This window comes from Cantharellus anzutake (genome assembly GCF_015039405.1).
Source record: "Cantharellus anzutake strain C23 chromosome Unknown EI90scaffold_62, whole genome shotgun sequence".
NCBI classification, from domain to species: Eukaryota; Fungi; Basidiomycota; class Agaricomycetes; order Cantharellales; family Hydnaceae; genus Cantharellus; species Cantharellus anzutake.
In genome coordinates this window covers 134,241-161,963 of record NW_024067012.1, presented here as the reverse complement: position 1 = coordinate 161,963, position 27,723 = coordinate 134,241, and the positions used below count along the sequence as shown (strand labels likewise).

Sequence of the window (27,723 nt, the reverse complement as noted above, 5' to 3'; positions counted from 1 at the left end):
AGAAGAGTTGGAACGAACATTTGAGGACGCTCGATCTCACCAAGTTCGGATAACTCTGAATATGATTAGTAATCGTACGCGTTCATTGGACACGCGTCATACGCATGCACTATGGTCCAAAATTTGAAACTGGCAACCCCATTTCACGTGGAGTCGGACAATGAAACGCCGTTTGCTTCAGAAAATTAACGTTGGGTGTAAGTCGACATGCGATGAGGAAAGCAGCCAATCAAAAGCATTTGGTTGGTTGGTCCCTGCCCAGGACTTGTAGAAAGGAGATCGAGATCGATGGAGACCTGGGGTAGACCTGGGGATTTGCTGGGGATGGATGGATTACGCAAAAGGAAATTGAAAAATTGACTGCATAGCCACCGGGCAGCGGCCCCGCAGATGTTGGTCGTGTGCTCAGTGTATCCCAAGTGATCATGCAGGTTATCTCAGGGTGTTACTCACCATGGACGGGACAGGTGCTCCTGGGGATTTTCATTTTCGCGGGTTTTCGGGGCGATAACATGTTGACTTGATCACCTATGGTCGACTGAACACCCGCGGAAACGACAAACTCACCTTTTCTGGTCACCGGCTGGAAATCAACCGGTCTCAGTTGTCTTTTCTGGTTGCCTACGAGCGTTACAGCCTTTTTCGAAAACATCTGCCGCGTTCGATTACCGGGTCGGGGGCACACGAATCATCTTGCCTGAAAATTAAAAATGGTAATTGCTCGGCGCCGGGATCCCAAACCCGCCAATTTGGGCAGAGGGAACCTAGATCTCTTTGGACTTTTTGAAAACGGCTGCACACAATCGGACATCTATATTTAACTCATCGTGAGCTGTGTATCATCAACATCGACTTCGCCCTGGTCAGATCTTGGAAATCAAGCTCGAATCATGTATTTGCATTTGTGTGCGCACTCTCAGTCTACTTACTTTCGTCATTGCCTCATGCACCTCTAACACTGTGTTTTTACTAGGTCAGAGCATTGTCCTTGATTTTCAAATGAGGTACATGTGTTCTTCATTTGAATTGAATTGAAGATAGGTTATCTAACTCTCCACATGACCTTGAGGAACGAAGCCCCGGGCAGGCCCCAACCTCAACTTTCTTTCACAGCACACCATTGATAAGGGAAGCATTCCCGTCCTCTCCCCTGCACAGATTTCTTCTTGGAACACCGCAACTGAGGTCCACGAGAACGATGCCCAGTGTCCAACTCGTCGTGCCAATTGTGCGCACAATCTCGAAGCTCATAGAGCCCCGTTGGAATGGTACCCCTGAAGGCCAAGGATCCGCTGACCCTAGTTCAGACTCTCTCTCTACACCGCGAAGTGCAGAGAGGGGATGGCTAATGGTCACGATTTCATTTATTCTCCAAATGGATCGGCCACCAGTGTTCCATCCGAAGTATAGGTCTGTGTGATGCATGTATGCGTGGAAGCACATATATCGCCTGTCTAATACGCTTCAATACACAGATGGCTTCCGATTATTTCTGGTCTTCTTGTCCCATTCTCCATCCTCTTGGAAATTCCTGGGCTTACCGAGCATGTAATGTGTCGAACTCCTCACTCGTGACACCTCGCTTACTTTGCCATTTATGCAGTGGTATGTTCGGTGGGACAAAGCAACGCAAACCGCGATAGAATATCGGAAGAACTCATTTGGTTGAGTGCTCTATTCATCAATGATTGGAACAGGGTTGCTGACTTGTCGGCCAGCTTTGACATTGGGCCTCGCCACGTCTATCGCCTGCGCTGGATTCGCAAATGCGGCATTGATGTTGCGCTTCCTTGAGCGACATGTCCGAGCGACGACTCTTGTGGCGATGGTGTTCTTGACCGTTCATGGCAAGTCGGCGAGCATTTAGAATTCCGCTGCTCCGTCTCTCAAACCTCAATTCTCAGATATCATCAACATCATTGCAGTATCTGCCTTTGGCTATTATGGGAGACATGATGATGGTTTCACTTATGCCCAAGCCTATTGGAGCTGCGTAGCCAGCACTGCTATCAGCTCCATCACCAATATCACTCTTGTAATTGACTACATGCGTACCAAGAATTTCGCGGATTCTGGCTCTGGTTTGACCAATAAGCAGCGCTCTCTTGTTATTATTGTCATGATTCTCTTGGTCTGGATAGCAGCTGGGGCAGGAGTATTTACAGTGCTTCTTGAAATCCCTTTCCAGACCGCTCTCTATTTCACAGTCGTTACCATAGAAAGTAAGTTAAGAGTTCGCTGTTGACCTATTGTTTCTGACATTTGGTTGCTTCTCTCAGCCATCGGATTTGGGGATTTTTGTGAGTGTTGGCGTCCACCAAGCTGATCACGGGGACAGATGTTACATGTGCAGATCCCAAACATGGAGGAACGCGAGTGTTCACCTTTTTCTATGCGCTCATTGCAATACTGAACCTCGCCCTTGCGGTCACGACTATGCGCGGCCTCATTGCCGAGTCCTTTCGACACGCCCGTCGCCTTCAAAGGAAACGAGCAGCGCGTGCCAGAGCAGCACGGGAGCGCAGGAGGTCGGAAACTATACATACATACCGGCAGCAAGAGCATTTGGCTGTCATCATCGGGACAAGGTCCAAGGCATGGAAGTTTGCGGCTAATGTTTGGCTTGCCCTACGACACCCTTTTGGAGTGGACCATGGGTTTGAGGATCATGATTCGTTCCATCAAGACCACGGCTCCCCCCATGTTACGAGACATGACGATAAGCATTTGTTATATCCAAGGAGTGCTGATCCTAAATTGGACAACACTCTTGAAGAGGAGATAAGGGATAATGAAGAGACGGAGAACGTCAGACAAGTTAGTGACTTTCTTGCTTTCTGTTTGCGACTCGGACTAGAAACGTAGTATTTTCCTCAACCTAGCTCACCCTAGCCCTCCTTGCCTTCATCGGATTCTGGTTACTGGGCAGTCTAGTGTTCCATCTCACGGAGAAGTGGCCGTATGGAACCGCGATGTACTTCTGTGAGTATCTGTTGATTATCTCGCTGAAGTGTGCGCTGCAACTTTTGACCCCTTGGTTTCTCAGGTTTTGTGGCGTGGACCACGATCGGCTATGGTGACCTAACACCAAAAAGTGTAAGTAATCATTAATACGAAAGGCAGCAATATATGAACGATGTGCAGAATGCCGGACGGGCCGTGTTCGTGTTATGGGCCCTTCTAGGTGTCGGAAGTTTGACGATCCTAATCAGCGTGCGTATCTAAATTACATTGAAATGCATGTCCGTGATATCCATATCATCATTTGAACACGGCAGGTCATCGGTGAAGCTTATGCTGGAGTGTTCGGAGCAGCTTTGCGCAATCGCACATTCGAGGCGCTCGTCTACGACAGGGTCCGCGCTCGCCATGACAGCCTTGCCGCAGTGCGTGAGGCGGGCATCAGGGACTTTACTGAACAAGTGCGTAACGACAAGCTCAAGCTTTCGGAATCCCTCATAGAGCATGCGCACAAATATCATCCTCACCTGAGATTCATGCTTGGCGTGGAGAAGCGGCCTTCGGACATTATTTCCGAAAATCTGCGTCAACTCTTGGTATCTGAACTCGGGGATTGCGAACATACGGTCCGAGAAACCATTTTTCATGATCCCGAGATACGAAAGGTACGCCTTACATGATAACGGCTTTCAATTTGCGTCATTAAATTCACTTCCGCATTTATAGGCTGTATTCATCATGTCTTATGATGGTGAGCTTCGAGATTCTACTAAGCTTGTTCGATTGCCTGGGAACAAGATCACTCATTCGCATCTGGTTGCTTTTTGGGGTAGCGAGCTTTGAGCGACTGATGCAAATGGCCAATGCTGTTCGAATGCTCGAGGAATCGAGTGTGGACGAATCCCCTGAGGATTCACCAGATAACAACATCCTTACCGCTGACAACGATAGCCGTCTCGACTCGGTAGAAGCTTCTAATCAATCCTCGCCTCGTCATAAACGCGTGTCGTCCGCCTATGATGCCGACTTGGAGGAAGGATTTGATGATCCGGCCGCATCAGCTGACACTGAAAAGCAAGATTCAGGACGACCATTATCGTCAGCATAACGCCCTACGATATGGAGAAAAAACGTCGTATTCTTTCTTTGTCATCACCGCGTCGCCCGCTCACGGACGGGTGGGCAATACTAATTACCCGTTGCTATGTTATGTGCCTTTCCCCTGGATTATGTAATTCAGTTGTTATTTGTGTGGTTCGAAGTTACGCCGCGATCTCTTTTAGAGTTTCTCGTCAACGGCTTTGTCAGCGCTCCCCGGCGGCCAGATCTTCATACATATGACTAACGTCGTTCGTGAATGAAGCTAACCTGAGCGACGCTCAAAGAAAGCCTTTTGAGTGTGCGATCAAATAAGCAAGTCCCTATTTGAAAATATTTTGTCGCCGAATCAAGAAACCGATAAGCGCTGGCTGGTCTCCACACCTTTAACGCAGCACTATCTGTCCTGTCACTACTTAACAAGCATGGAGGAGGAGGTCCGCTTGCGATGATCCCTGCCGCAATTCTTTTTTTCAGCATTGGGGGAGCACTTCCGGGATGCATGGCGTCTGCTGCGCTCAACCTTATGGTTACCGTGTGTCCCACACGCCCCGGGATTTCCTATATCAATATCCACACGGGGCGCCTGATGAACTCTGGGCAATCGACTCCTCCGAGCCACTCCGCCGGCATAGTTGTGGCTAAACCAAAGATCGGAATCCCAGCTCCGGCTTACTCTACTCAGATGTTTCTAGGACTTCCCTGATCAAACTATGGATTCCCCAAACCAAATATAACCTGGGACCTTCACTGGCTGTTCCGTACCCTTTCCCCTCGTCCCATGTCTCGAGCAATTCGCACTCCTCATCAATACTCTCAAGCTGCCCCTCTTCAGAGAGGCTCAGCATGCTTAAACTGCCGAAGAAGAAAGCAGGTACGGATTTCCCTTGATCATAGGCGGCGCTTAGAGATATCAAATTTTCTGCACCATTGTTCTCTTCGTTATCCTGATACTTACGATTGATCTTTAGCGATGCAATGGTCAAAGACCAGCTTGTCACCTGTGTGTTCACTATGGACGCGCCAAAGAGTGTGTGTACGACGACCAAGAGAAGCGCTGCAGTTCCCTTGATGCACAGCAAGGGGGGATCTCGTCCTGGTCGGAGGGGAGATCAAACACCGTGTCAGACTTGGGGGCCCCTGCTGATTCAGAAGGTCTGTCTTTCTGCTTTGTGATAGCCATACTTTATTCTCTGACGGAGGTGGTCCAGGGCCTCGACCAGGGATGTTCGCTACGGGTGATCCATCGACTTCCCGGTCTGAAGTCCCCGAACACGTTGCGGAGACCTTGTGAGCTTTCTTCCTGCCATCTATCCGCCTTCATCTTCATGCTGCTAAATTCCGATGCCTGCGTGTCGTGGATTTTATTCAGGATGAACTACTTTTTCACTCATCCTTATCATTTCAACTTCCCAATATCCCTCCCCCGTTTCTCCAAACTGCTCCAATTGCCACCGGACGACCCAAATCGCCCACACCCTGGTCTGCTCATGGCAATCATGTTGCTATCTTCCTATCTCATGGCCGATGAAGCTTTGAAGCCGCATGAGCCCGCACTAATCTCAAAAACTAATCATTTCATAAACGGACTTAGAACAGCGGATCTGGCTCCTGGGAAACCGTTCGACATTATTCTGGCGGTAGCGCTTCTTGCACGGCATTCGCTTATGTCAGGTGTGGTCATGAGAGCACCATATCTCGCTTCTGGTATGTGAAAGTGCATTTGAACGTGGAACGTGAATGTGACGCTAACTTGAAACACTTGAATTTCTTGTCAACGTGCCCTCCCTCTTTTCCAGTGGCTATGGGTCTAGCCACTCGTTGCGGATTGCATCGGATATCTCTGTACCCTTCCCCAAATTCTCGGCCAAACGCTTTCATGCCCCCCCCTGGAAGCTTTCTAGATATATCCGAGAGGGTGAGCTTATGGTGGAATGTTTACGTGGTATTTAATTTTGTCATGATGGATATTTTGGGATCGCTACTTATTTCTTTATGTCCTAGATCGATCGGCAGTCAACTTGGGAGACTGGAGTCCCTTCACAGGTTGCGGATGAGGTACGGCGTTTTACTTCCTATCGCAACGAAGTATTACTAATCCATGAGACTGATTTAGGACATCACGACGCCGTTCCCAATTTCATTTTCACGACTTGCGGCATTTGTGAGTAATGCTTTTATGGTCAAGTTTCACGAGGTAAACTTACTGGATTGATTGGTCCTTAGAGTGGTTCCAAGACTATATCTTCCTTATATAGTCAGAATCAATCAGAGCCATCTGCCAATGTCAACGGCGACGTTGTGTTGGCGGTTAGAGCAAAGGCAACGGCGTTGCTCAACCGGGCGGCGTCTCTTTCCCAGGGATTAGATCATTCGGGTGAGTTATTGCGGCCACGTTGAGCGCCGTCGTAATGGTAACGTAATAAATACATCGATTAATGATTACTCGATGCGTCGTAGTTTTCGATCCAACCTCCCCAGCTTTTATCCAATCCTTCAACAGTGTTGATAATGCGATTACGAATTTCCTGGGCTCACTGCCACCCGCCTCCTCCACTTCTTTTTCGCAAACAGCCATCAACGATAACGAGATGGAAGATGCTTTTCTGTGCTATTCACTACTTGAAGGCTCCCGACGAATTCCGTTCCCCCTGACACCACCCATGGCGAGTGGAAACGGCCTTTCTGACTCGGCAACAAAACCTTCACGTACTGCCTCGGTTTTGTCCATCCAACGGCCACAGTCACTACCAACCTTTCCCACCCTCCCACAGGGTCTCGCCCCTCCCAATGCCCACACCTTCCTGGCCCACACCCTCAGTCTTGCCCACATTTTCAGCTATGGTGCCATCATTCGGTTACACCGAACGTTTGCGTTCCCACACGGCTCCAGATCAATGCCTGGGGTCTCGTCAGAGGATGTTTTCTCTAGCGTTGGAGCCGATGTAGATAATAGGCGGATCAGAAGGCGGCTAGGCCCCAAGAGACATGTTGAGAGTGTGCTGAAAGCAGCGAGAGATATGGCGAGTGTCGTTCAGGTACTTGAGGCACAGGGGATTGAACCTGGGGTTATGTGCACATCGATAGGGGTGAGTAGTTTCACTTGTGTTAATTGGTGATGGTGTGGGCGGGCGCTGATATGTAACTTTATGGTCTTTAGCTTAATGTGGCCCTAGCGATAAACGTTCTGTACGAACATGTGCAGTGCACGAATGCGAGAGACGAGGTCATGGATATCGATTCCGGAGTAGCTGCTTCACAAACCGGGTCATTGCCTTCCTCTGCGCTCGTGAATTATTCGCATATTGACGTGTTGTTCACGTTCCTTAAGAAGTTGAAGAAAGTTTATCCTGGCCTTTGTACGTGTGTGTTCACAGAGGTTTGACGTGGCCTGAATCCTAACCATCATTGCCTCTCTCTAGGCACGCACGTAGACGACATCGAGTTGCTGCTGAGTTCATTATCATAGGACAGACATTTTCATACACCATCTCATCGCTCCCCATCACCACTGCATGTCAATTATACTTTATACTTATGAATCTGATGATTCTTTGTTCTAAGCTATGTTCGAAGGTGGCACCAAAACCCGAAACCACCTAAGCAACGCGGTCGCCAAATTTCCACGTGTTTCGACATGAGCTACGTCCACCGTGTGATCCAGGAGTACCTTTCCGCTCGTGAACAATTGGTGGGCGCGGCAGAACCCGCTGCTCTTGCATGGCAAGCCGTTTGCGAATCCGAATTTTCGCGGGGGGCCTATTGCAGAAAATATTGTAGTACGCAGGCATGGGCAGGCCCTCATGGAAAGGCTACATATAGGAGTAGTGGCGATGAACGTTTTAATGCATCGAGATAGGTGCATTGTGTGTACATAACCAAGGAGCCATCGTAATTTAACAGTCGGCATTCAAAATGTGGCGTATTAAACGCAATGGTTTATCGTTTATGGTTAAAAAGACGATAAGCAGAAAAACTTACTGGTGCGATTGCACGGCGAGTGATGATCGGGTTTATATAGCGAGTGACACAACTTTGGTGACATGCTTCCAGAACTAGAGGAAGATGGATGCGCCCCATCCGAATCGTCCGAACTTACTTCGTCGCTCGTCAGTGAGGGCATACGGGGTGGGTCGGTGTGTGGGGATATGGGGTAGTTGGAGAATCGGGCTGCTGAGGGGTGGAGGTGATTATCAGGTGAAGCCGACAAAACGTCAGCGCTCCATATTGATCACAATGGGCCTGTCAGCACAACCTCAAGAGTACAAAAATCGTATTGAATCTGTATTACTTAGACATCAAGGCCATGTACATACAATTGAAACCAATCATTCGCTTTCCAACTGCTCTGCCCGTATCACTGGTTCTTGAAGGCCATCAAAGAACGGTTTTAAGTTCTCAAAAGCTCGCAAACTTTTGTCGTTTCCTGCCCGAGGAAAGTCCTCAACAATAGTTCGAGCCACGAGAACAGACTGGTAATGTGGCTGAACAGCTGATGGAATCGCTGCGAAAGTCTCCGAAATGCAACCGTAAGCAACAATTTCATAATGGTGGTCGTCCCAGTGCAATTTGTTCCCCGAGCTGCAACTGTTGCGAGGTATCTCTTCAGTGATGGTCACAAGTCCAGCTTCTCCTATCTTCCTGGCTCCGAGCTCGAAAATGATCGATATTACTGGCATCTCTTCATCCGGAACAGTGATCGGGCGAAAAACACGGCAAGGGTCGGCCTCTTTGCGATTCCTAAATTGCAAGTTAATGGCTGATGTCGATTCCGGTGAGATAGATTCGGTTGGGTGACCCATATGAACAGGAATAATAGCATCAATCGACCCCTCATTATCTTCGGCTTGGAGAGCCATGCCACGTAGCAGAGCTACCGCCAGGTTTGGAGCAGAGAGCATTTCAGAGTTTTTGGCCAGAGCGAAATGGGAAAAAAAGATATAGGCATTTGCAAATGCAGTTTTCAAATCAGGGACATCCGCCTTGGCCGTCACCGAGTGGGCATCCAGTATCACGGTTTCGAATTGCTTCGCAAATAGAGCTTTGAGAAAGTCGAGGACATGGACAGGCCGATGGAAATATGGATCAGGTAAAAATTCTTTTGGCAAGGAGTGTTTTTGTCGGAGGGCAATGTCATGTGCAATGGTCACAAGAAGTCGACCGCAGAGTTCCCCGTGCTCTCCCTTTGCAAGAAGTCCCTTCTCACGAGCCTGAGCTAGAATTTCTGGACCTTGAATTTCTATTGTGCTGCCATTCGAAGGATCATTCAGATGCCTCGCTGCTGCCTCAGCCAGTATAGGTTCAGAGGGCGATCCGGCATGCATAAACTCGCGATGCTCGGGGATGGCGTAAACAACACGCATGTGCGACTCAACGAGTTTTGATTCCATAGTCCTCGAGGCTTGAAGTATAATGTCGAAAATTATCCCGATGCGAATCCCCAGAGCAGCAATGAGAGAGTGGAATACTTCCGCTTCGTTCCCTTCCGCGATCAGTTTGTCTCTGGCGAATGATATAACAGGCAATTCTTTCTGCTCCAACCAGTTTTTGTGGTAGACATACCATCTATTACGAATTTAGTCGAATTCACCACAAATATAGTAGGCACTTACAGGCCACGTCCGAACCCCGCCATCACACCCGTTTGGCCCACGTTTTCAAGGCTACGATTTTTCTTCTGACTTTCCAAATTTTCAAATACTTTGTCCACAAATATGTCGAACGGCAGCTCGGTGAAAGGAGGGGAAAGGCGGAGGCCCTGAGCGACGCGAACTGATGGATGGCTTGCGGGAAAGGGATTGAATTCCGGGGGATGAGAACTCGTAGATAAAAAGATGAAAAAAACAGGGGAATATGCCAGCTCAGACAGCACTGTGCCAAAGTTATGATGGGGCGAGTACCTCCTTGCATTGTTCGGTGAGACGGGTTCGGTAAGCTGGTGAGCGTCATCAAAGTAAACGATGCATTTGACATCTTCTGCTCTCCCATCATCACTAGAGATGGCCTTGATAAACTTGCGGCAGGAGTCCTGCATCCAGGGTATGAGGAGGTGCAGTTTCCTTTGAGCTTCTTTTTCATTTTGTCGTGGGACACCCAGCTCCGCTGATTGGAGCTTCCCAAGAAAATTCAGCATGTGGCAGCAACTATTAAAACCCTAGACATCACCTGCCGTGCCCGATCCACCACAGAATCCAGGAACTTCTTCCTATTCGTACCAACTTCGGTGCTGGTCTGTCCTTCGTTGAGATAATTAGCCCATTCTGATGCTAGCGCTGTTCCTGTTTTATGTTCGAAAATGGGTTTCTCAAGGAGTTCGGCGGCCTTTGTGAATAACACGCCCAATATAATTGCGTACTCTGCCTGCAACCGAAGATCGCTTTTGGTATCATGTTCTTGAAAATAATGGCGAAACTCCTCGTCTGGAGGAGGATAGGCTAGCGGAAAAATTAACATCATCGATCGCAAATATGAGATTCGCGATGAAATGTTGCGCACATTTGAGAACGGGGCCAAACTCCTCACGAATATTGATTGGAATCGTAAATACGGAGTGCGCGGCTTCGTGAACCATTCTGGATTTCCCCATACCCGACGACTGGATGACTGATAGAGACAGATTATATGGCCTGTGACTTGGGCCGTACCCGCTTGGCTGCGAATACTTATTCAATGTCTCGATAAGCAGCTTGTGGGTCTCTCCTCGATAGGGTTCTTGAAATGCTGATTGAAGACCTGATGCAACTTGTCAGGCAGATGAGAAACTCAAGATAAACCCGCGAATACCTGGAAGCCCGCCACTCTCCTGATTGGTAAGGCCCATTATATCGACTAGTAATGAAATCATGGACACTATAATACTGCCACAGAGCGAACGTAACCTACCATCATGCAACAACCCGGAGAAAGACTTGTCGCGGTATGCTTTACAAAGCTTGTAAAATAAGTCATTTGAAAGATATTGAACACATGCGCCTTCATCAGGGGCTTCGGTACCAGTGGGTCGATGAGTTGAGAGCAATATTTGTAGCAATTTCACTGCTGCGTCATAACCAAGTTCTTCTCCGAAAACTCCACGGTTTTTAGTGCTGTAGTCATCGATCGCCTGGATAACACGACTATTGAACGTTTTCTGATCGTCTCTGGCAGCTCCGTCTTTCGGGTCGACATCCATTGGGGGGAATCGGAGAATTTCAAAACCAAATTCAGTCACGTGTGGCCCATATGCGGATGTCGGAAAATCCCGTATTCCTGCTTCGGTCCCGAATTGAATGCATTAGTGACAGGGTCCTCTATTGTTTCCATAACCCAGGGTCCTCAATTCTATCTATTTCTTGTTATTGTTATTCACTCTTGTCGCTCTCCGATCCCTTGTGGGCTGGTTCTCTCGCAACTTAGCTTTGAATAGGTCAAGGCAGGCTGCCTCAGTCGTACAGTGGATGTTTTTTCAAACAATTAAAGTAACGCAGTGACCCCATTGGGGACGGAGGCCGGGTGGCATGAAAACAGCAGGAAGGGCGAAGTGCTAACAGCCCAGTGAGAGCGAAAGCGGCGGTAAGTAGTACGTTCGTTAACTCACGTAGGCGCGCAAGTGCGATAGCATATCGCAAAGATCAGTGATTCCATGCAGACTGTCGCGATGGGTCATGGCTGACCGGCGCTGCATAGCGATAGGAAACCCAAGCGCCGTCCCAGTTATCAGGCTTCCGATTCATAAGAATCATAACTCTTCAGATGTCCCGCAGAAACGCGGGGCCAGGTAGCCGTGCATTCGGAGTCGCACGTCCACCAACACGATCGATCGTGTGAAATTAGTATATTAATTATTAAACCGTGAATAATCATGAGATGGATGGAATATGTCGAACGCAAAGCAAGAGAAAATGCACAAGGAGACGTTATGAAGATTATGAAGACTAAAGTGGCTAGGCGCTTTGAAAGCACCGTTCATGGATCGTGATGGTACGGGAGATGGCGTCATTTGGAGTGCTAAATTCGACATCGGTGGGGCAAATGGAATTGCGGAACGTCGGGGCATCGGTACTTGACTGATAAAGTCGGTGGTCGTGCTATTCTCACAGGCCCCAAAACAACATCTTGTCAACTTTGTTATGTAAAGAGTGTACTTTTGAAAGAGGGCTTACACTGCTGGAACCGTCTTCGTGCATGGAGCGACGAATGTTCACCACGAGATTTCCCATAGCTAGATCCCTCTGGAAGGTAATGGTGGTCAGTTTCCATACTCTTCGGCCATACTCAGGCGTAATGAACTCACAGGTCGGCGTGGTGATAATTCTATGAGCTCCCTCCGTCCACGGGAAACCATAACCTTCCTCTGAGTGACAGATCGTAATGCCTCGAAAAGGTTAGTTGGTCTGTCGTCAGCGAGTGTGGGTGCGGACAGCTGCTTCCGTACTGTTGACCGCATGTGTAAGCTAGCGAGCGGGGACACAAAGGAATCCTATCAGTGAGTGCGTTCAGAGACAAGAGAAATTGTTTGTGCTTTACTTTGTGAGCATGGATATGGGGTACATGGGACTAAGGGTCTGAAAACATTTTGGTAAATATCCCAAACGCGTGAAGAACTCCCGTGAACGGACTCACGATTGCAAATAGGAGAGCACCGAAAGCGAAACCACGGCTGGCGAACTAAAACCATGGCGTCGGCATAATGCATTCTACTGGGTGAGATAATTTCAGCCTATGCTTACGATGCCTATCGTAATAAGAGATTGAACACAGGTGATGCTGCCCGTGGCCACAGACCAGTACACCATCGTGTTGATGGCCCTGTCTGTCCTATTACGAAGTCCGTTTGGCCCTGACATGCTACACTTCAGTCATTGACCTACTTTTTGAATCCAGTCTTCCGGTGCCAGAGCAGGAACGTCATCAACATCGCTATTAGAGCATCACATGTTCCCTGACGATTCACGGATAAGTAGAAGCACTGCTGAAGATGAGAGTCATATACCTGTATCGTTAGCCAAACGGTCGCTACCCAATTCCACCTGTGAGCGATTTCATTGAAGGACAGTGATGTGTCGCTGGCATGTCATGGTCAGATTAAAGGTTGCTACGGCAAGCGTGTGATGACACGTACACCACGATCAAAAGTGCTGAGAATGAATTACGTGTCTTTGAACGAGGACTCTGAAGGGGCGTAAACTTCGAACTCACTTGTGGCAAAAGCTGTCAAGCAGACCTCAGTGTATTGGTGTAGGGCGTTCTGGGTTGGGGAAACTTACTAAACTGCGTGATAACAAGGGCTTGCTGTGTTTATGGAACAGGTAAGCAATCGCTGCAGAGGGGGCCGATCAACGTACCAGAGGAACAACGATATAAACATTCCCAGAAACTAGCGACAAAGTCACGAAAGGTAACACTCGTTAATTCTCACAAGAACTCACGGCCCCAAATACGATTCACAAAGAAAGACTGAGCGATTAGGGATCCCACCGTTGTACTAAGGTGATATGAGAAAAATTCCCTAAGGGAAGCGTTGAGTAGGGGGAATGTCATCACTCATGGGGGATTGCGTACCATTTCGGCTTTGCCAATGCCTCGGGGTTGAAGTAATTTTGGATGTACCACCACCAAATCATTTTAGTCATAAAGACCCTTGAAAGTGCGAACCACAGGCACGTCGGGACGGATATATTCAACAACCCATCGATGTCACTTACGTCTGAAAGGCAATAGCAACCCTTTAGGAAGGACAGAAAGTTATCAAAAACCGGTTCTTTTGATCACTCGAAGCACACTACGAACCAGAGAATTCCAACCTATTGTCACATCAGGAACTTCAGCCCCATCAACCCGAGTGAACAATCAACTCGGACATACCATTCCCCGCGTCCATTTACTATCCCTAGGGAAACGTTTGTGGTAAAGGACAACTTGTACGGTAAGGATCCCGAAGAGACTGAAACCATCGTGAATGCCTGGGTTCAAACATTGGTTCCATCTGAAGAAAGCATTCTTACAACGTAGAGCCGACGTTCCCGACGAAAGTGCTACCTATGATATCTTCCAGGGGGGCCTTTACAATGCGAACCATGACAGATAAACGCCAGGGTGAAGGGCAGGGCGAGCCACTTGGGGGAGCGAAAAGTGTTACAAACCGTTCACTTGCATATGCTGATTCATATATAACTGGCGGGACGCCGTCTAAATGCCCGCAACTCTCCCATTTGGGTTTGGGTTTCCCTTTCAACCTTTTTGTTGTATGCCTTCCTTACTCCCTTTTCTTTTTACCTATGTGATGAGATGGGACGATCGTAGATCAGCTAAGAATGCTGCCAGCAGGATCTTCAGGGCTGCCAGGGTTTGACTTGTTCTGAGTAACCGCACCCGCACCCGCACCCGAACCTCGAGAATTCCTGCCCATGCAACCAGTTCTATAGCGGACCCTTACCTAAATAAACTGAATTGAAATTGAGTAGATCTGATTCACATTTCGAAGATCTGCTGGCAGACATTGCTGATGTGGTTAGAGGGAAGGGTAAAGTCAGGCTGTTCAAAGAGGTGGGCTACTGCCGATCTGGATCGTTGACGAGGCGACAGGACGTGGGGGCAAAGGGGCGCGCCGCCGAGATCCAATAATATCATTGAATTGATGGCAATATGACAATAAATTCGGACAACTCCGTTACAATACAGCTAAGGCCGTAACTGAAAAACTGGACCTCTTGACCGATCATGACAAATAGACAAATATGATCATGAACCACGGAATGATCAGGTACCACGTGAATGTACGGTTCAAAATGACGACAACTCCGCTGATTGACAAACAAATGAACAAATGAATTCGGCCAACTCCGCTATATGACAAAGTTCGGGTGCAAAGTGCGACATCACATGTGTGTTGGACTCTGGGTTATGCAGAAATTTGAAATAGCCACTGTTAAAAGTGAATGGGGTACGTGTGCGAAAATCACCTCAGGAATTGAAATTATAATTTTATTGTAATTCAGTACATTAGCGCCGCACAGCCATTCCGCGTTCCGCGTTGCTGTGGAGCTTGTGTATATACTCAGCAAAAAGGGGTGACGATTGATCTTATGTACTTATGTAGGTGGGAAAATCATTACTTAAGTAATCCATTCAATTCCGAACCAAAAGGTTTGACCTACGTCCTGGGCCCGGAACCCACCGTAAGGGGAGACTCCAGGAGTAAAATGCCAGGATGAAACTCTTCGACGGTTGGTGAACAAAGAATACGAGATGAAAACAGGGCCTCCAGTTATACATTTTACGGAGGCGCGGCCGCCCTGTGCCTGAGAGGTATCCCACGCAAGAGTTGAATCACAAAATCGCCGGGAAGTTCCGCAATGTCTGCAGTCTCAGGCCATAACGGCCTGAAGCTATACTGAAGCTATGGGCCCAATCCAACAAAGCTGAAAGAATGCTTGAGCTTCTCTGCCCGTTATTGCCTTAGACTGATTCCCTTCTGCATATATACACCTCTCCGATTCTTGGGTGCTTCATGGGAATAGAAGCGCGCGTCTCGTGGTCCAGGCTGAAGGCTCGACATTACGTGTGTGTATCACTATGCAGTCGGCAAGAAAGGTGGTCAAGGTTTATCTGCGAGTGTGCGATGTTGTCTTTGAACATGGCCTATTCCGTCTCTACCGAGTAACCTTACAGTCGATGTTCCGGGACTTCCTGAACCTCCCAATCTCAACTGGGAGTGCTTGCAACAAGCCTACATGTTGGATTCATCTGGAGTTCACCCAGATGTAGCCAGGAAGTATCGCTTAGTGGTCGGCGCGATTGTTGCGGCCGATCAAAGTCTCTTGTTTCGAGGTAATGCCCGCACTGCTGACAACATCAAGTGCAGTGGTGTGCGCGCGATGCTCGATTATGTCATGAAAAGGTTCCCGCGTGAGGGCGCTCCTACTCATAAACAAGTGGAAGTCCACCTACGTGCCTGGAACTCCCAAGTGAGATAGCCTCGACACTGGTCAGGTTGAATAGCATGCTCGTGTTTTTGGGTGTCGTATCGAGCGCTTCACGTCCAGGTCCGCCAGTGTTGTTGGTGGGCGTCCCCCTTGCCATAAGCTTGCTTCGCAGACCTTGCACTCAAGTTGCGGCCCAAGAGCAAATTCTTCATCAATGCCATGGACGCGATGAGGTCCAGCGGTATTCCACCTTTCAGAAAAGAGGTTTTCGTTGGTTGTTGGAAGGATCATGAAGGGTGTCGGATGCTTTCCAACAGGTTGGGCAACGAATGTTGAAGGGGAAGAATACAGTGTGAGTGGGACCTTGTTAGTGTTTGGAAAGATGGTGCAGCGTGTGAGGGAGACCGAGAAGCGGGACGGTGTCAGTGAGACGTGTCCGGGTCTTTTTCGGAGTCCCAAGGAGCTGGCTGATGTGCTTGATGCACTGAGGAGCTGCATGAGTGAACTGAGCCAGCGTGGACAGGGACAAGGGCTGCTCGGTGGACGACTTCTTCCCTTGACCGTGGAGCGCAGCAGTTCACCAGTCAACATTTTCCATCACCGGCTGGGTCTAGTCTACTGAATTGCGAAAGGGTCCTACCCAAGCGGGGAAGTCACCGTCCTTGAGGGTGCCCATGCCGCTGGCAAAAGGTGGAAGATACTTGATACATACGAGTCGTATGTCAATATTGTTCATAGTCCCAGAGATCCGCATTCACTCGGCCAGGGCTCGGCGGCTCGGATAATGATGGCTGAGGTCTACATATGTATCCACCGTTGAACGTTTCCCAGACTTGCTGCGTATTTAGCACGTACATTCCAAGTTGCCATCACGACTGGTGACTGACCAGGAATATACACTGCTAAATAGTTTAGTACTACCTGGTTGAACTGAGTATAATTATGCAACCAAGGAAGATTCCGGAATGAGCGCAACAGCGATGCATTCGCAAGGAGAATCATGCATGAAGGTCCAAGCTCCGAGGCTCGGCCATAGACTGAAGGAATAAAGTAATTACGGTGTTCTTTCAGGGGAACGGCTGTTGCGGCAATGGCGGTCATATGCAATCATAATCCAAGACAGACCCGACGTAAAACGAGATGAAATGTCATTTTACGGTATTCAGAGACACACTTAGTGGAGAGGAGCGACTGGGGCACAGCTATTTTTTCGCACCCAACACTAGGCCACACTGAAAGAAGCGATAAATGCAGAGGCCGAATTCCCCAGGACAGGGGGTCAGCGAAGGGGCGGGGTGAATGAGATCAGACGTTGATCAGACTCACCTACTGTACAGAGCGAGAGAACTAAGCATGTGAACAAGTCACACTTCCCCGCTTGATTCCACGACCACTTTGGCTATGGGTTGGCCCTTAGGTGACCCCAAGTTCTCAATCTTGTCTACTAATTCCATTCCTTCATCGACCTCCCCAAAGACGACGTGTCTAAACCTGATGTAAGCTTCGGGAACAGCACCGGGGACATGAATCATACACTTTCCATCGAGCCACGAGGCTGGAACAGTGGTAATAAAGAACTAATCTCACTAGATGAGGGGCAATAGCAAAACACGAATGAGGTTCGCACCTGTGATCCATTCGTGCTGTTGTTTATATTAGTACCTTCACACCAAACGAAAGAAATCGGACCCTACTTTTTTCCTGCATTCGCCATGGATAAGAGACCGGATTTAGTGTGCTTCACCTTGAAGTTCTCATCTGCACAAGAATATATCAAACGTCATTCAACAGGGAGGAAATCACATACCGGCGAACTTCTCCCCAAAGATGGACTTTCCACCTGTACCATCGAATCTGGACACCAATGAGGTTGAAAATCCGGGAGATAAATTGCTCGACGAACCGAGTAAAATCGCCGCCTTGAATCATGACTGGAGATCCCCGTCCCCAATGTTCTGGATTAGAACGTCTATGCAACTTGGATGGTACTCATTACACCTACATTGCGGGATAATGCGATGGAACGGTGAGCCAGCGTACCCGAAGCCATGCTGTCCTGTGGCGAGCTCCCGGAAGTTCTGGGCAGTTCTAGGAACAATATCATCATAAAGCTTAAAAATAATACGCCCAGAAGGTTTCCCATTGATGAGGATATTCATCTGTAAAAACCCATGAATGAAAAATACGGATTCATGGCTGCAATGGTGTGCGTGAGTGTGAGTATCTCGAATCACTCACAAAAACACGCTTCCTAGGAAATCCATGTCAGTTGATGTCACAGGAAATTTGAAATGATAATGAAAAAGGCATTCACTTTGTGCCAGCAGCTGCCATGATCAGTGTTGTACAGACCTGGTCACAAATGGTCACAAAGACCGAAGTCCGTGAGTCTGACTAGATGGTCACAAGTCTCTCCCACGGTCAGTGTAAGTCGGACTTTTCATCGGGGGATCCCGATATTCAGACCCGTCCGCAACCTTTCTTCATAGGATATGTTTTGTTTGTTATGGATTAGATGTTGTAATGACTGTTTGCTAGCACGCAAGAGATGCTGAGCATGATTCTACTACAGCTTGAGTTACACAACTGTGACTTTGCCGCCTGATTTGCCATGTTTCATGTTAGGATTTTCGAAAACTTCACACAATCCCACACAATCCCACCCCCCATCCTCCTCTAGCTCACCATGGGCGTTTCTAGTCCTATGTGGGAATACTTCCACCAACTTGAAAGGTTTTATGGGGGTAATAAAAGCCACCGCGTTGCCAAGTGCAAGGGATGCATGGCTTGGCACACAAGGACGTCCACTGGAGGCAAAGGATTCCGAGGGCATCTCAACTGGAAGCATTACACAACGACGCTCAGCGGATGAACTACATGAAGCTGGTATGCATATATCTCATCAATTTGGTTTGAGAGGTATTCATCAAATGGCAAACATAAGCTCTTGCACTCGCATCTGATATTCAAGGAACAGCAGAAAAGCTGGCTCGTCATCTTGTGAAATGCACACACGCTTCCGTAGAGGGGTGTGCTGAAGGACAAGCATGGTTAGACCAGCGTTCAACAAGTCCGATGCCTCATGTCCATATAACTTCTTTATCACTGGGGACACAAAGAACCCTGCACGCAATCGACTATCTGTTGAGAAGATGGTGAAAATCTAGTCATCTATCAAACCAGACCTCAACCACCAACATGCAGTCGATGGTTCACATGGGAAGAGAATCCGTCGTTCATTTGGACTTGCTCCTTTCGCTAGCGACCATGACCCCTCTGGGGGCCGTTTGGAGCTCGAGCATGGACATCCCTCCTGCATTCCTGATGACATAAACCATGGCTACCATCCTTTCCGTGCCAACCTTCTTCAGGACCTCACCAGTGACTACGATGCAGAACAATCTGAAATGAATTTTGCGCGGAGCCTACCATCAAGATCCCCCCAAGTAAGTTCTATTTTCCATTCCTCCCAAAGTATCTATTTACAGCTTGCCATTAGGGTGTAAGTTTGCAGGGGAAAAGGGCACGAGATATTTTCAACTTGACGCGAGATTCAATGTGGATCCAGGGTGAGCGGAACTTAGTGCTAGAAACGGAGATGGAAGACCTCTTAACATGAGAGAGGAACTTAGACCTAGATGGGAGCTTAGAGACGGTGGCAGGGTGGAATGTTTCTGGTGACACGTCAAGCGCTTGTAGCTAAATCCGTTAGTCCGTTATAACTCCGTTAGTTCAGACCTGACGGACCGAGACACCCAGTCCGGACCCAATCTGACTCAGAGTCCCCGTGACCACGAGTCTGACTTGGTCTTGTGCAACACTGGCCATGATCGACCTTATTTCAACAGATCTAAGCTAGATCGAGTGTTTGGTGAGCGGCAGTTCCCGTGGCACATTCCCCTCAAACGTCCGTCAATTGTGATGCCACAGGTCACGATACTAAAGCGAGCAAGGGGTCCAGACGCAAAGAAAATACTTCAGAAAGACTGCTAAGGGGAAGATTGTCGAAGGTCGGATCTGTTAGAATTCTTGGTATCATGGCGTACGCTATGACCAACTCACGTTTGGTGATGTTGAGTCGTGTGGCGTCTTAGATTTTCGCCCATTACCTTTCTTGGTGACATCCGTGCCAAAGTCAGTGCGCATTCATAGCGCCTGACTATAAAAACCTAATCTCTGGACAACCCAACCTTTCCTCAGTTCACGTACAACGGGACTGAGGTGAGTTGTTGATTTGTTTTCTATCTCGCACAAATCATGTATTGAGTACTTGTACACCAGCGATAAACTCGCTAGTCCTCCATTTCGTCTTATAGGATCGGGCTTCATGTGGCCCTTACAGAGCTGTTCGCAGTCCTTCGTGAACGTTATTTAAGGGACGACGTGGCCTGTGGCATTGAAGGGATATGTACTTCCCATGACCCTCCTTTGTCACCACGCGACGACCTTACACACCAGAAATATCCTAATGGTCACTATATAATGCCAGACACCAATGTCTTCTTGCGTCAGGTCTGTTTGTCAACTTAGCCGGGAATCGAGCTTATTGGGTTGGTATCGCGAAGATGGATTTGGTGGAGTCCCCTCTCTTCACCGTGCCTATCATCCTTCTTCAGACAGTCCTGGAAGAAGTCCGGCATCGCTCGTTGCCCTTATACAATCGTTTGAAAGTCCTTACGACCGCCGATGCCAAGGGTATCTGGGTATTTTACAATGAGTTCGATGTGTTCATATCAACATCCCTTCTGGTACACTCTGGAACCTAATCTTCTGCTTCCACAGCAAGACTGCGATTGGGAGAGACCCGGATGAAAGCCCCAATGACCGAAATGACAGGGGTGCGTAAAATCTGCATGCCTCGCGATTGTTTCTCCCATGTTCGTCCCTCAGCCATTCGTAAAAGTGCATTATGGTATAACGACACTCTAAAAATGCACTATTCATCTCGAAAGACCCCCCCCGCCAGTTGTTGTCCTGCTAACGGATGACGTGGAGAATCGTACCCGTGCAGCCAAGGAAAATATTCCAACAAGTTCTCGTGCGGTTTCTCAACACTTCTCTTCAAGGGAATGTGTCTGATCAAAACCGGATTTTTTCAGTCTCGAAATACGTGGAAGGAATGAAGGAAGCTGCCCAACTGATAGATGTAGTCGCATCTCCCACCGAGAGTCCGGAGCTGCTAGTCACCAGCTCAAGACCAGAACTGTACACTCAGGTGAGCTCCTCGAGGGGTGGTTACGCAAAAACAGCAGGTTGAAACATCCCCTTCAGCACCTTCCAGCGGCGGAGTGTTTAGCTGGAATTAAGAGTGGACACCTTTATCAGGGATATTTTAATGCTAACACTTTCAATTACCTGGAGGTGTGTTGGGCACCAGTCACCCCCCAGGTCACGCTGTGTAAGTGGCAACTTGCGTGTATGAGTTCCTCACGTCGTAGCGGATCGTCAGCTCCCAACGATCAAGGTCCAAGTACAAGATCTGGACTCTCGGACCAACGTATCGGGTCAACTCCTATATTCAGACATGTACAGATATCGCCAATTTCTGAGGAGACTTTGCCAACAGAATCCGTTCAGCTCGTTCAATGGAACGAGCATGCCTTCAACCATGAAAAAACATTTGTGGAGGAAGCTCAGAAGCTTCTGAGCGTTAACGTGGGTTATAATAATTGTGTGACCTTGTGTTCCCTTAAGATTGTTGTAGAATCATGTGGACGGTGTGGAATACCGACACGTCGACGAGTTTATGGCCGGCAACGATACAACAAAGCTGGATGCGGGCCTCTTCTTCGCTGGCTCCGCCGCCCATAATTCCTGGGGCGATGTCGCCGTTGTCATAGAATGCAAGCTACAGGAACGGCGTCTTGGTAGTGACATAGAACATCAACTAAAACGAGCAGCTGAGCTCACATTTGTTCATCAATTCCGACGGTTCGTATGGGGGCTTTCTGTCTACTCTCATAATGCAAAGGACTCCATGCATCATCATTTTCAACTGTTTTTCTTTACTCGCTCCGGCATCTTCTGCTCTGAAGAATACGATTTGAAGGAAAACTTTTCATACTTTTGCAAACTCCTGGTTGGCTTCGCTAGGATGACGCCAGAGGAACATGGGTGGTTCTTGATTCCGAGAAGTGGCCCGTTTCATCTTTCTTTTGATCCACCAGAAAACTTCGTCGCATCCAAGGCTCCGAAGCTGTCCATTCCGGAATATAGTGAGACCCTCCACCTTGTATGTGCCCTCTATGTGAGGCACGAGATCAACGGTCGTGCCACAGTTGTGTTACACTGTAAGACGATAACGAGCCAAGACCGTGTGGTGAAGTTAACTTGGCTGGAAGACTTCCGTGCACGGTACTACCGTAACGTTCTGGATATCATTGGGGGGTTGGATTTCGAGGATCTACCAAAGACCGAGTACAGGGAGCATCTCTCGGCCCCGGGGGATTGCAAGCCATACTCTGTGCACCAATCACTTGAACAATTTGCACGGACAGACATTTCAACACGCAGGGGCGACGTCAAGAATTGCAACTTATATTGCGTGATTACTGATAAAGTTGGGGTTTCTATCTGGAAGGAGACATCATTGTCACGAGTTTTTAGTGCGTTTGCAGAAATCGCTGGACGTAAGTGCCTCCGCAACCACTTGGTAGTACCAAATCCTCACCTAACTTTCCAGAGATTGAGTCTATGGAGGCGAAGGGCTTGTATCACAGGGATGTCAGCGATGGGAACATCTTCACTCGTGCTCGTGACCAGCGTCCCCAGTTGTTCAAGGGGTGGTTGGATGACTTCGATTTTATGTATGTTGACGAATTGGGCAAAGAAGATTCCGCCGAAGCAGGCAAGTTATGTGTACGTCTTTTCAGACTTGCCATGGTCTATTGTAATCAGTTCTCCGGAATTAGGGCACGTTCCCGTTCATGTCAGAAGCAGTACTCCACGCACTTCAATGGGATCATTCATACAAACAATCTGGGATAGATGATTTAGAGTCTCTGGTGTGGGTACTCCTCTGGTTTTTCTATCATACCAAGCCATGTACGGGGGGGTGGGTTCAGATTGAGTACGATTTAGATCGTACATCCATCACCGAACAAACCCCTCAAACATCGGCAGTATCGCACCACAGCAAAAGCTTCAAAGTTGAGCCTGGTGGGAAGGAACGAATGCGTACGCTAGATCCGTTGGACACCTTTAACAACATTGAAGATGCAACAGCACGCAAATTTGCATTGAAGCGAAAGAGGTTCCTACCTTTCGGTCTTGTAGGGTGGGATAAGGACAAGGTTCAAGGTCTGTTTTATGACATCTGGGGTCTTGAGGGCTGGGAATCGCTCCGGGCAAACCTTCCATACTTCGATTCCCCGACCCACTCCATGAATCCCCAGCAAAAGGATGCAGAATTTAAAAAACTTGTGGAAGGCTTAATGCAACTCTTTGCTAACGCCAAAGAGTCAGAATTCATGTAATTATATCCGCATATAACATTGGAGGCGAGTATTTGGTCCAACATCGGAAACGGGATGACATTGGCTTGGCATGTGCAAGGGCATCCTACTTTTGATTACTGGTAATGCATTACGTACTCCCCAAAATTCTTGGCGTCACCTGTAAGTTCGCGAGAATCACGGTTCCAGAAATATATAGGGGAAACAGCATGATTCTGAACAACGACGTGGAATTACAACTTGACTGAGGAGCGATCCTAGCCTATATTCTTTCGGGAAAACTTTTGCCGTCAGCAGCCCAAATTTTGAAGCATTTGGTATGAGCCAGTTGATATTTGAGGACCACACTAGCTAAACAGCCCACGGCCACGTGGAAACGTATGTACGTCAAATGTAATTACCAAGAGGGGACCGGGCAGTCCAACCACATATTCCAAGTTAAAGAAGCATTTATACTATATCAAAGCTTTGGCTTTACCCCTTGACTTTCCCTTTCATCCCATCAATGCCAATCAGTACTTCAACGGGAACGTCTCCTCATTTTGTATAATAAGAGAACTCTCCAGTAACGCCGGTGATGTTTCAACAGAAGCATGCATGATGAGGAGCTGGATTTTTTTCCAGGTGAGGGACGTTTTGGACTGCCCAGAAACGGTTTAAACTTAGAGGGAGCAGTGGAAATCCATATGTCCCTAGCCCCTTACTTATCATTAACGAGGGTCCTGACGTTATGGTTCCTCCCCACATGATTGCCGGTGCTGCAACAGTCAGAGAACATTGTGATTTCTGTTGATGAATGACACCTTCTAATGGTCAACTGGCTACAGCTCATTTCGTCGCTTAAGTTTTAGTGATTGCTACGGTGTGGGTTAGGATGAATGTTGGCGTTGCCAGGTGCGGAATTTGACTTTGTTTGGGAAGTATGATCCCTTGTGAACCGCCAAAGAGCAGTTTGCATTTAGTGGGGGAGGAAGCATCCATAGCAGGATTTCTGCTCGCCGGAAGAGCGCCCAGGGGCATGATAACTTTTTCAATCAGCCAATGAGAACAATTTGACGAGTCCCGCATCCATTCCAGCTTGAATGTCGAAAAAATTAAATAAATCCACCTCAACGCCACAAGTTAAAGCAAACCTCCGACCCACACCGTTATATTCGCTGCGACTTGACCAACGAAAATGACAATTCCAATGTCGTTAATAACGAGCAAGGAGTCAGAGACATATGGATTATTGTCCTTCGTGGGGTGACTGTGTGTAAGCGGACATGGCGACGTCACGGATGGACGTATTTGTGCCTCAGAGGCAGATTCTCTGGCACGTCTGATCCTAGAACCAACAGCTTCAGGATGATAAACCCTACTTGCAAAGCTGGAGCACCATCCCTTGGGTGAAGGGTTTGAAAGGGAGGAGCACGCAGACACAACCGGGATCCTATTCAGGGAAACTAGAACCGTTCTAGCGGGAAACGGAGTCGGCAAAGACAGCGATGCGTGACCCGCGGTGCTCGAGTAAAACAAGCGCAACAGAAATAGACAGAGAAAGCAGACACCCTAAGCAACAAAGAGAAAGAATACCGAGGCATAACATGGGGATTTTGGGAACGTGAAATGATCGAGGGCTAAAGACTAGGATGAGACAGTAGGAAAGCGGTAGCAGCAGCATGAGTGAAAGAGCAATAAAAGCAGAGAAGCGATGGGACGGCAATGGTGCAACAGCAGTGATCACATAATATTGGCTGGGATCCACGACTCGCGCGTCAACGGGCTTGGGAATGGCTTATGTGATGGCGCCGGCACTCTGGTTTAGCGTAGGAATGCAAGGAGTAGTAGGTCTTGAGAACGAATTTCTGCATGTGAGTGCAATCAAGCATACGATGAGGATGATTGATAGGATTGGCGCTATGTTAGTGGAGCCGGAATGGGAATTGCAATGCACACGATTCTGTGTCTACTAGGAGAATACGACGGAACTATGTACGATCCGTCAGCCAAGGTAGCTCCATGAGGGAATCGGAGAGCAGAAATTTTGTCGAGATGTCGAGAGCAGTCATGTGGACTTACCGACTGGGACCTTTGATAGTATTATTCTGTCACCCCGCTACAATGCAAGGGTGCACGATGAGGGGAAGCTATCAGAAAACGAGAGACAGATTTAGGACTAATGAGGCGGGCCGCGGGCATCAGGGAAATGGTGAGAGTGGCGGTCTTAAGGTTAATAGTGGAACTATATCAATGAGGAGGACGCCTTGCGGAGACAGCTGGGAGAAGGCTACACGTCATTAAAAACAGCCAGGAGAGTCGGGTATGACCCAGCGGCCGCCGTATAAAGAGTAGCTATAACTCTGGCAAGGGATCCACGAATTCCGACCCTATTTAGATGTTCAAATCCCTGGGAAAGGGCCACGCTCATCGAAAATTGGAACCATTGTGGATACCCCACCACTGGGAATGCATCTGAGGCATGGGGACCAGCTGGAAAAACCTGGGCAGCCGGCATGCCTGAGGTGTCTTGGTGGTATTATTATAGTCAGGAATATCGTGACCTCCTGACCTGCTTAATATTTCGGTTCTGTATGAACGGCTGCAAGCGGGCAGGATAGAGGCTGCGGGAAGCCAAAACAAGGACTACTCCACGGCGATGACACTTTTGTTACAGGTAAGTAGCATGACCGCGAGCGCGCACTCAAAATGACTTCCTGTGCAGGAAGTTCAATTGCATTGGGTAAGACCGGGTGTTGGTTGCGCTCAGAGCGCGTTTCGTGGCAGTGCGTCTGTCGACTCGCTCCGATGGCGCGAGAAACCGAGACCTTCGAGACAGGCCCAAGGCCACCGTGCCGAAGCTCACTAGCTAGCTCCGCGCCCCGGGCCTGGTGCTTCGGAAGCGCCCTCTGGCCTCCCCGTTGGCATTTGCATATTCGTCCATGGTGACTCGCTTCCAAGTTGAAATGGCTTGGTTGATCCCTCGTCAAAGTACGTACATAATGCTGCGAATCCAGTATCAATCAATTCGAACCGTTCCTGGTTTGAGCTTCTTGGTGAATTCGGTTCCAGGTACGCGAAATTATGTAGACCTCTGAACCGAACCGAACCGATGTACCCCAGATTGTACAAGGGGGTACACGCTCGGTGAAATGGAATATGTATGGGTGAAGTGTGCGCCATTCGACTAGACACAGGAACGAACCTTAGTTTCCTGCTGATGAGAACCCCCAACCAGGGAATAAGGGAGTTACGTTACATATCATATTCGGCCGCAGGGAAAAATGATGTCGACTGTCAACGTAGCTGTCCACGTTGAAACAGTAGGTCCGAGGGTGTCAGGTGTGTACGCGCAGCATATTACTTCCCAACAAATGGGAGGCATGCACTAGTACATCCAACCTATTGGCGAATCACTCTCTTGCTACATACGTAGCACTTCAGCAGTGACACTCGGGCGTAACAATAGCAGCCTTTCATTGTAACCACGCGCCCCCGTATATGCAGCTAACAGCATAGAAGAGATCAGACAAAATCAATAGCGGAATAAGACGGGAAGAACGGCTACGCTACACGTGGAACGTTGTAGCGTTGCGAAGTAGTATGATGCAAACACATAGTAAAAGGGTATAAGATCAGTAATGACGAACGTACTGGGACGCCGTCATGGCTTGTTCGTCCAACACGCTCGTTGGACAACACATGATCCTCGCTCCAAGTCTTCTTTCCCATTGTACAAAATATAGAAATTTGGGGTCCCAACATGGCCGGGCCGGAGATCGGGATCTGGTAATGAGTGGCCACTGACAACGAGTTGGGGCCCTCCTTGAAAAAGGTCCGCCGTTCTCCTGGCGGTTGGCGGAGACATTGACAATTGGTGTCGTCCCTCGGGTGTCCATTCAGGAACCAGGGTTCACACACTTAGGCGCTTGATGAGGCGGACAAATTCCGTGTCCCTCCCTTTGGCGATACATAATCAAGTGAGCGGACACGTGCACCGAAGAGGCGAGTGCTTTGAACTGACTGTTTCGACGACAAAACTGACCAATGGATGCGCATGTTGTAGGTCCCTTTGCCCATCATCCTTCTTCCATCATCGGATATCGATATCGAGGAGGTATTTGGCGAGCTGAACAGACGCATTTGACAGATTAATTCACGTCGACGTCTGTGATCATCTCATCTCACTGGCAGACACAAAACCGCCTCCGGTGGTCAAGAATATTCTCTTAGAATACATCCACCGAATACCCGTCGGTGAGAAGTCTGAGCAACCATAGAGGACATGGTCGGGTGCGGGGCTACCTCGCCGAGAATTCAAATTCTCA

General features: G+C 48.4%; 10 protein-coding genes across 10 annotated transcripts; 6 read left to right on the top strand and 4 right to left on the bottom strand.

The window, feature by feature from the left end:
• Positions 1–1,198: 1,198 nt before the first annotated feature.
• EI90DRAFT_3129999 (uncharacterized protein) lies at positions 1,199–4,069 on the top strand (the record flags this gene model as incomplete). The annotated part of the gene is made up of 13 exons (XM_039064263.1): positions 1,199–1,410; positions 1,476–1,548; positions 1,604–1,664; positions 1,719–1,801; positions 1,868–2,222; positions 2,280–2,300; positions 2,354–2,817; positions 2,883–2,982; positions 3,047–3,096; positions 3,145–3,213; positions 3,279–3,626; positions 3,688–3,712; positions 3,795–4,069. The coding sequence occupies 13 exons, from the start codon at positions 1,199–1,201 to the stop codon at positions 4,067–4,069; spliced, it is 2,136 nt and encodes a 711-aa protein (XP_038911449.1).
• Positions 4,070–4,840: 771 nt separating this feature from the next.
• Positions 4,841–7,528, top strand: EI90DRAFT_3019654 (uncharacterized protein; the record flags this gene model as incomplete). The annotated part of the gene is made up of 11 exons (XM_039057387.1): positions 4,841–4,933; positions 5,031–5,214; positions 5,271–5,349; positions 5,432–5,766; positions 5,859–5,977; positions 6,064–6,117; positions 6,176–6,223; positions 6,286–6,436; positions 6,520–7,148; positions 7,220–7,418; positions 7,482–7,528. 11 exons carry the CDS (start codon positions 4,841–4,843, stop codon positions 7,526–7,528), a joined length of 1,938 nt encoding a protein of 645 aa, XP_038911448.1.
• Positions 7,529–8,278: 750 nt separating this feature from the next.
• EI90DRAFT_3075735 (uncharacterized protein) lies at positions 8,279–11,030 on the bottom strand. Its single transcript, XM_039061600.1, has 6 exons — positions 10,942–11,030; positions 10,843–10,887; positions 10,555–10,791; positions 10,225–10,493; positions 9,672–10,171; positions 8,279–9,624 (listed from the first exon to the last, which is right to left on the bottom strand). The coding sequence occupies exons 2-6, from the start codon at positions 10,877–10,879 to the stop codon at positions 8,388–8,390; spliced, it is 2,280 nt and encodes a 759-aa protein (XP_038911447.1). The 5' UTR covers positions 10,880–10,887; positions 10,942–11,030; the 3' UTR covers positions 8,279–8,387.
• A 951-nt stretch (positions 11,031–11,981) lies between these two features.
• Positions 11,982–14,116, bottom strand: EI90DRAFT_3129996 (uncharacterized protein; the record flags this gene model as incomplete). The annotated part of the gene is made up of 18 exons (XM_039064262.1): positions 11,982–12,125; positions 12,201–12,269; positions 12,332–12,491; positions 12,565–12,602; positions 12,661–12,705; positions 12,768–12,855; positions 12,909–12,979; positions 13,031–13,103; positions 13,160–13,175; positions 13,237–13,248; positions 13,305–13,329; positions 13,383–13,414; positions 13,467–13,546; positions 13,600–13,677; positions 13,743–13,763; positions 13,828–13,841; positions 13,903–13,981; positions 14,043–14,116. The coding sequence occupies 18 exons, from the start codon at positions 14,114–14,116 to the stop codon at positions 11,982–11,984; spliced, it is 1,119 nt and encodes a 372-aa protein (XP_038911446.1).
• Positions 14,117–15,770: 1,654 nt separating this feature from the next.
• On the top strand, positions 15,771–16,666 carry EI90DRAFT_3292202 (uncharacterized protein; the record flags this gene model as incomplete). Its single annotated transcript, XM_039067319.1, has 5 exons — positions 15,771–16,004; positions 16,039–16,099; positions 16,135–16,236; positions 16,280–16,314; positions 16,354–16,666. 5 exons carry the CDS (start codon positions 15,771–15,773, stop codon positions 16,582–16,584), a joined length of 663 nt encoding a protein of 220 aa, XP_038911445.1. The 3' UTR covers positions 16,585–16,666.
• Positions 16,667–17,069: 403 nt separating this feature from the next.
• EI90DRAFT_2977222 (cyclophilin) lies at positions 17,070–18,202 on the bottom strand. The gene is made up of 7 exons (XM_039055905.1): positions 17,965–18,202; positions 17,866–17,893; positions 17,770–17,816; positions 17,657–17,720; positions 17,590–17,605; positions 17,499–17,539; positions 17,070–17,447 (listed from the first exon to the last, which is right to left on the bottom strand). Exons 1-7 carry the CDS (start codon positions 18,119–18,121, stop codon positions 17,327–17,329), a joined length of 474 nt encoding a protein of 157 aa, XP_038911444.1. The 5' UTR covers positions 18,122–18,202; the 3' UTR covers positions 17,070–17,326.
• Positions 18,203–19,009: 807 nt separating this feature from the next.
• On the top strand, positions 19,010–19,775 carry EI90DRAFT_3075715 (uncharacterized protein; the record flags this gene model as incomplete). The annotated part of the gene is made up of 4 exons (XM_039061599.1): positions 19,010–19,105; positions 19,130–19,408; positions 19,462–19,545; positions 19,585–19,775. The coding sequence occupies 4 exons, from the start codon at positions 19,010–19,012 to the stop codon at positions 19,663–19,665; spliced, it is 540 nt and encodes a 179-aa protein (XP_038911443.1). The 3' UTR covers positions 19,666–19,775.
• Positions 19,776–19,911: 136 nt separating this feature from the next.
• On the top strand, positions 19,912–20,593 carry EI90DRAFT_2825517 (uncharacterized protein; the record flags this gene model as incomplete). The annotated part of the gene is made up of 3 exons (XM_039053586.1): positions 19,912–19,972; positions 20,317–20,474; positions 20,528–20,593. Coding segments are annotated over 3 exons (285 nt in total), but the record flags the coding sequence as incomplete, so codon positions are not given.
• A 1,031-nt stretch (positions 20,594–21,624) lies between these two features.
• On the top strand, positions 21,625–23,111 carry EI90DRAFT_2350132 (uncharacterized protein). The gene is made up of 4 exons (XM_039052912.1): positions 21,625–22,591; positions 22,645–22,820; positions 22,874–22,890; positions 22,950–23,111. The coding sequence occupies exons 1-4, from the start codon at positions 21,709–21,711 to the stop codon at positions 22,951–22,953; spliced, it is 1,080 nt and encodes a 359-aa protein (XP_038911441.1). The 5' UTR covers positions 21,625–21,708; the 3' UTR covers positions 22,954–23,111.
• A 2,715-nt stretch (positions 23,112–25,826) lies between these two features.
• On the bottom strand, positions 25,827–26,912 carry EI90DRAFT_3075696 (uncharacterized protein; the record flags this gene model as incomplete). The annotated part of the gene is made up of 3 exons (XM_039061598.1): positions 25,827–26,348; positions 26,430–26,582; positions 26,828–26,912. 3 exons carry the CDS (start codon positions 26,910–26,912, stop codon positions 25,972–25,974), a joined length of 615 nt encoding a protein of 204 aa, XP_038911440.1. The 3' UTR covers positions 25,827–25,971.
• Between the last annotated feature and the right edge of the window lie 811 nt (positions 26,913–27,723).